This window comes from Rattus norvegicus, chromosome 3 (genome assembly GCF_036323735.1).
Source record: "Rattus norvegicus strain BN/NHsdMcwi chromosome 3, GRCr8, whole genome shotgun sequence".
Taxonomy (NCBI): domain Eukaryota; kingdom Metazoa; phylum Chordata; class Mammalia; order Rodentia; family Muridae; genus Rattus; species Rattus norvegicus.
In genome coordinates this window covers 95,281,141-95,288,705 of record NC_086021.1, presented here as the reverse complement: position 1 = coordinate 95,288,705, position 7,565 = coordinate 95,281,141, and the positions used below count along the sequence as shown (strand labels likewise).

Sequence of the window (7,565 nt, the reverse complement as noted above, 5' to 3'; positions counted from 1 at the left end):
TCTACCCATTTACCCATTCCCATCTTACCCCTCTAGCATCCCCCTGTGCTGGGGCTTCCAACCTCCTCTCGCATTAATGTCAGATAAGTCCATCTGCTACACATGCATTTGGAGTGCTGGCTCCTTCCGTCTCTTTGGTTGGTGGTTTAATTCCTGGGAACTCTGGGTGGTCCATTTAGTTGATATTGTTCTACTTCAGTCCTTCTCCTAGCTCTTCCTTTGGGGTCCCTGGGCTCTGTCAAATGGTTGGCTTTAAGTATCTGCATTTGTATTGGTCAGTTGCTAGTTGAAACTTTCGGGGAACAGTCATACCAGATACCAGATTCCTGTCAGCAAGTGCTTCTAGGCATTAGCAATAGCATGGAGGTTTGATGTCTGCAGATGGGATGGATCGATAGATGAAATGGTCTCTGGATGGCCTTTCCTTCAGTCTCTGTGTCTTTCTCTTTTCTTCTTTTTTCGTCCCTATCTTTCCTTGAGACTGGATCATTTCTGTGTTAAAGATTTTGAGTTGCATGGTGGCCGCATCCCTTCACTGGGAGCTGTGTCTTTCTACTGGAAGTGGTTTCCTTTAGCCAAAATATAACCTGAAGAGCCTATTATTTTATGTTTCTTTCTAAATTGTAAGATGTGTTTAAAATAAAACGAATAGCGCATTGGACTTCTAGGGACAAAAAAAAATCTGTAAATAAACACTTAATTTTCTTTTTAATAAATATAGTATTGAAGTGTTTCCTTTGATATTCTCATAGTATCAGTGTTTTAATACAGTATCATGCGAAAATAATTTATAATAGTCTTGCATAATCATTCTTATTTTTAATATTTTAGATATTTCTACATTTTTAGAACCTTTAAGGATTGGTTTATTATTACTTTATTTGTATGAGTGAGTGGGACACATATATGTGTACCAGGTATGTGTCTAGTACTCAAGGAGGTGATGAGAAGACTCCAGGAACTGGAGTTAAAGATCATTGGGAAACACTATGAAGGTGCTGGGAGACAAAACCAGGTCCTCATGAGAGAAAAGTGTTCTTAACCTCTTAGCAAAATATTCAAGCTAGTTTTCAATATTTTTGACATACTATAAGGGAAATTGTCCTAGTATGATTTTATTTTCACAATTACATTTTATTTCTGAAATTTATTTAAATTAATTCAAAATTTATGGCTGGAGTTACATGTTTATATTTCTATAATTGTTTTATATTTTAGATACTGACTGAAGAATTTTAAAATTAAAAATAATTTTACAAATGTAAAATTATCATGCATTTTATTAAATTGGTAAAGTTTTTAAAATGTCGTTTAAAGAGACATCTTAGAATGTGATTTTTAATATTTCTTTCAAAAATAAAACATTTTTAATGATTCAAATTGTCATCAAATTTTTTGTATGCAGACACTGTTTAAAATACACTGATGCACTTTTTATTTAGAGATTATATAATATGTTTATAAAAATATGGATTAGGCTAGCTGTAGCAAAAGTTTGGAATCCCAACACTGGGAGATGAAAGGAGGATCAGGAGTTCAAAGTCATTCTAGGTCACATGATGAGTTTGAGTCAAGGTTGTTGTTATAGCAGAGTTGCCAATCTCTCACCAAAACAGTGAATTAAGATCTTGTCTTAAATGGACCAATATGATTCATGTATGACATTTTGTTCCTATTCGTATTATATATAAAACTGTTTTGCTAACTTTTATTAAGTATATATCAGTTATTCTTAAAGAATTTCATGCATGTATACAATATATTCTGGACATATTTATTTCTTGTTCTCAAACCTCACACTAGACCCAGACACACCAAAAAGCAGAAGGTGAGTAATGTTTCAAAATTTTTGTTTCACAATTTATTAGGTCTACATTTAAATTCATGCACTTAAGACATTATAGAAAGTTATAGGGGTTAATTGACTGTAGATATCTTAGTTTTAACTACATAACATGTTTTATTCAATTTAGCTGAGCTCTCAAGTATGCATTCAGAAGATAATACCTCCTAGTAGATGTCCTGGGCCTCTGACTCTTACAAATTGTCTGCTCCACTCTGGCAGTGCTTACTGAGTCTTGGGTCTATGAGATGTATTGTAATCTATTATAACTTATTGTGTTGTAGATGGGAACATTTAAATTGCATCCACATGCTGCACAAACAATTGTGATATAATATATACTACAGTTTGTGTTATATCAAGTAACATCTAAAAGCATCATCATGTGACCATTAACTGTAAGTACACTGGACACTTCTCACGATGGATGTCTCACTGTACATTTGGAAATAGCTTTTATTGGGAAAATAATATTGACATTTTGTCTAGCATTGTTGGCCACAATAAATAGAACAAGAAAATGAAGCTAAGAGTTACTTAATTTTTAGGATCAACATAAGGTCTGTTTTTCATGGAACATATGTTCAGTTTGGTTTTCTTTGTATGAAAAAACTCTGATTTACTTATGAATGTATATGAGGGATGTCATACTACAACATTGATCTTTTGGTATAAAACTTGGTATTTATTATTCTTATATATTAAGAACATTATAATTATTGTACATTGAAGCAACCTTATTCTTTAAACTTTTATTCTCTCATAAAATACATCCTGAAAACATTTCCCCTCCTTTCACTCCTCAGTAGCACAACCCAAGACCCTATCTTATAGAATCCTATCAAACTATAGTCATTGGGGAAAAATGCTTAGTTTCATTATGATATTTCATGCATGGATGATGCTATCTCCTTACTCATGGAAGTTCTTCATCTATTCTGCTTTAGCTTTGAATAATAACTAGTAAATTACATTACATAATTCTATATAATGATCCAGTGATCTTAGCATATTGTAAGTGATGGTTGTCTAGTGACCCTATGTGCTCCATTTTATACTGCTCTTTTTTTTTTACGATGCTGTTCATCATAGTTGGCTTTCATTTGGGAATTGCTAAGGAGCTCCCATGCTGGTGAAAGAAGTGGCTTAAGAATATCAAGAGATGGTGTTTTACAATAAACTTGTACATATCCTTGTGATAGAATTTAATATGTAGAATCCTGTTTGTTCATTGAATTTTACAAGCAATAAACCTGCCCAATACTGAGATCTTTGTACATACTCTTAAGTCTTTTACTCACAGATTTTAACAATGGATGTAAATATCGACTTATATACCTATTCATGTACACACATATATATTTATATACAAAATTCATATACGTTTTGATTGTGTATACAGAAGATGCCTGTGATGATACAATTGCTGTAATTTTTATCTAAGTGATTCATGAGAGCTCCTTTTCTGATTAATGCAGCTGTGTTTTCAAATGAATTAGTTATATCTACCACTGTAAGATTACCTGATAATAAATATCCTTAAATGCTATCAGGTAAGTTTTTAGTCAATTTGTATAATTTTAAAGCATATATTTTATTAATTTATACTAATTCAAATGAGGTAGGATTATATAAATATCCAATAAATAAATCTTGAGAAAATAAATTATAAAATCAACGAATTATTTATTTTCTTCTCTTATCTGGTTTTCTACAATTGTAAGTTGGTGGTGACTTTATTCTCTTCTGATTCTCCACTATAAACTCAATTGCTTTAATCAAGATGTTAAACTCCCATTTGGACAAAGAATATAATGTGGTCCCTTAATAGAGAAAGGGACCCTGTTGCAAGGCTATCCCTACTCATATGTTCTTTTTGAGAAAAAAATGTTTTGCTTGACCCTGTTGATCCTTAGATCAGTTCTGGTGTCTCTTAATATCCAAATTATGCTTCAATTGTTTCTTTAAACTTATGACATTTAGTTAAATTTTTTTGTACCAATAGAAAAGCAATATTAACTTCTGACACTATTGACTACCAGATTGAATTCTGAGTAGAGACTTCTTATGTATTCTTTCAACTAGCTGTCATGACAACAGCATCATTTTATGAAGTTCTGGTCACACTTTAAAATGATGTTCTAAAAGTGAAATATCAACTCTTTTAACAGATATGTCACAAGTAGTGTTATAGTGTTTTACGTTATATGAAGAATAGATTCATTCTTATGAAATTCTAGTCCACTTCATAATTTGAAACACAATTTTAATGTAGCCACAATTTCCAAATATACCCTAAAACAAATTTTACCTGTCCTTTTGCCAGTAAAAAGACAGTACTATGATCAGTCATTCTGTACTCTACATCTGATCCTCATTCCATACAGAGGAGGACATGAAGAATAAATTGTGGTCTTTGGTTTATAATTAGGATATGGATTCAAATGACTTTCAACATTTTACTTTAAGAATCCATAAGAGTTTGGCAAGTTGAAGATGAGTTATTTGTATTCTATAACCCAATTAGATGTATTTCTGCACGAATATTAAAAATGTGGCTATTTCAAGTATTTAAATTTTTTTCTACCTGAATTTTATGCAATAGTCAACAATATACTCAAAATACTTCTAATATTATGTTTAAAGAGTAAAAAATAAAGACAATTTTATATAAGGATGCATCAGCTGGTTAGTGGTAGAAAGTATAATCTTGTATATAGTATAATCATTTTTTCAAAATTACAGATATAGATGAAAAGAATTCCTTTCACTGTACTTTTGAGAATCATGCAAAACCAGAGCTTTGTGACTGAATTCTTACTCCTTGGACTTTCACAGAATCCAAAAGTTCATAAAATAATATTTATTGCATTTCTCTTTGTATACATTGCAACATTTGGGGGCAACATGATAATTGTGGTTACAATCATAAATAGCCATGCACTTCTGGGTTCCCCAATGTACTTCTTTCTGGCATTCCTGTCCTTCCTGGATGCATGCATTTCCTCTGTCATCACACCAAAGATAACTGTGGACTTGCTTTATGAGAGGAGAACCATTTCTTTTGATGGTTGCATGGCACAAGTCTTTGCTGTGCACTTCTTTACTGGAGTAGAGGTTATTATCCTGATAACCATGGCCTATGACCGTTATGTGGCCATCTGCAAGCCCTTGCTCTATTCTTCCATTATGAACAGGAGACTCTGTGCAATTCTGGTGGGGATAGCCTGGACAGGGGGCTTCTTGCATTCTATCATACAAATTATCTTCATTTTATATCTGCCTTTTTGTGGCCCAAATGTCATTGATCACTTCTTGTGTGACTTGTTCCCATTACTAAAGCTTGCCTGCACTGACACACATATTTTTGTCATTTTGGTGTTTGCCAACAGTGGCTCTATCTGCATCATCATCTTTTCCTTGTTGCTTGTTTCCTATGGTGTCATCTTGTTCTCTTTGAGAGCCCACAGTTCTGAAGGAAGACATAAAGCGCTCTCTACCTGCGGATCCCACATTACTGTGGTGGTTTTGTTCTTTGTGCCGTGCATATTAATATATGCAAGACCTGCATCTGCCTTCTTCTCTGAAAAAAATGTGTTTTTATTTGCTACCATCCTGACACCATTGCTAAATCCTATGATTTACACTTTCAGGAATAAGGAAATGAAGAATGCCATAAGGAAAATGTGGAAGAGATTGATATTGGATTATGGTTTATCTTAAGATATTAAGCCATTACACTTGGTAGATGGTTCAGTGGGTAAGGGAACTTCCTGTGTATGCATGAGGTACTGATTTCAGATTCTCATCATTATGTGAAAGCCAAATGTGTTATCACAACTGAAACACAGTACTTGGGAACTGGACACAGATTCCAGGGGGCTCTTTACTTAAAACAATCTAAAGGTTCAGATATAAACTTTATCTCATGGAAATAATATATTAGAGATTAATTGTAGATACTTATGTAGATAATTTATGCCTTTCGACTCTTCACTCATGCTTAGGGATATGTACACTCTCCTCCACCATTGTACACACACACACACATACAAACACAAACACATTCATACACACACACACGCACACATATTGGAAGAATTATGTAATTGCATTGTGATCAGATAATATATAAAGAAAAAGAGAGTCCTTTTAGGTCTGGATTACCTCATTCAGGATGGTATTTTCTAGTTCCATCCAGCTATACTACTCCTGGGCACATATCCAGAACATTCTTCAATATATAACAAGGAAACATGCTCCACTGTATTCATAACAGTCTCATTTATAATAAGAAGCTGTAAACAACCCAGATGTCTCTCAACGAAAGAGTAAGTAGAGAATATTTATACAATGGCATAATATTTAGCTACTAAAAATGATGACTTCATGAACATTGTAGGCAAATGGATGGAGCTACTTTTCTTTAGTGGTTGGTAACTGATATTGTTTTTATGTTCCAGTTGATGACCACATGGTCACGCATGCATAGTAGCACTAATTACAATAATTTGGACAAACAAATAACTATAAAAGGAAGGTATCAAGTTTGGAGGAAGACAAAAAAAGTTCAAGGGGGAGTTAAACCTGGATATGATAAAGGAACATTTTATATCTGTATGTATTTTAATAATAATAAATAAAAGTAAATGTTTAAAAGTTCTTTATGTATATTTCAGAACCACAACACACATACACATCTTCAATTGGAAAGTTTGTGAAAGATTACAATTTGGGTTTAAAACTTGGTTTGAACAAAGTGTATAAACTACATTAGATTGAATATGCAACACAAGTTTTCAAACATGCTAAGATACTGTCCTTACATAATTTTCTTCCTTACCATTTGCCTATTTCACAGCCTCAAGTACTTTTGATTTCAGTTTTCAAAAAAGCTTTTCCTACACTTGTACTATATTTATGTCATTTCCACAAGTGTTTCTCTCCTCTTCATGTTCTCCTATGTTCTTCTCCTTCCTTTCAAATTTATGATCTATTTTGTGATTGTGATGTTTAAAAACATACACAGTATATATTATATTTAAAACCTGCAAAGTCTAATATATATATGTACATATATATATATATATATATATATATATGTGTGTGTGTGTGTGTGTGTGTGTGTGTGTGTGTGTGTGTGTGTGTGTATTTGTAGTTGACCCTTTGGGGTTAGATAATAAATTCCTGGAGAATACTGATGAACTGTCTCAGCTGCCATTGGTTATCTGTAGCTCTTCATCTCGCGGTATGGCCTTAGGAAATTTCACCCATCTATATTGACATATCAACTGCTTTTGTCATATAATTATTGTTAGAAAAACATGTTTTTTATTTTAATTGGATATTTTATTTATTTACATTTCAATTGTTATCCCCTTTCCCAGTTACCCCTCTGCAAACATCCTATCATATCCCTTCTACCCCTGCTTCTGTGAGGGTGCTCCTCCATCCACCTATTCCTCCTGTCTGCCCTGACATTCCCTTCCACTGGGGCATTGAGCTTTTACAGGACCAAGAGCCTCCCCTCCCACTGATGCCATATAAGGCTATTGTCTGCTACATATGCAGTTGGAGCCATGGGTCTCTCCATGTGTACTCTTTGGTCGGTGACCCTGCTCAGAGTTCTGGGGAGGGGGTCTGGTTGGTTGATATTGTTCTTCCTATGAGTTGAAATACCTTCACCTCCTTCAGTCCTTTCTCTAACTCCCCCACCGGTGTC

General features: G+C 33.6%; 1 protein-coding gene across 1 annotated transcript; it reads left to right on the top strand.

Annotated features, from left to right (window-relative positions):
• The first annotated feature begins 4,630 nt into the window (after positions 1 to 4,630).
• Or4c108b (olfactory receptor family 4 subfamily C member 108B) lies at positions 4,631 to 5,566 on the top strand. The gene has a single exon (NM_001000348.1). It carries the CDS (start codon positions 4,631 to 4,633, stop codon positions 5,564 to 5,566), a length of 936 nt encoding a protein of 311 aa, NP_001000348.1.
• Positions 5,567 to 7,565: the final 1,999 nt, after the last annotated feature.

Excerpts from the sequence above, each read along its gene's own strand:
- Or4c108b (NM_001000348.1), top strand. The coding sequence starts at position 4,631 with ATGCAAAACCAGAGCTTTGTGACTGAATTCTTACTCCTTGGACTTTCA.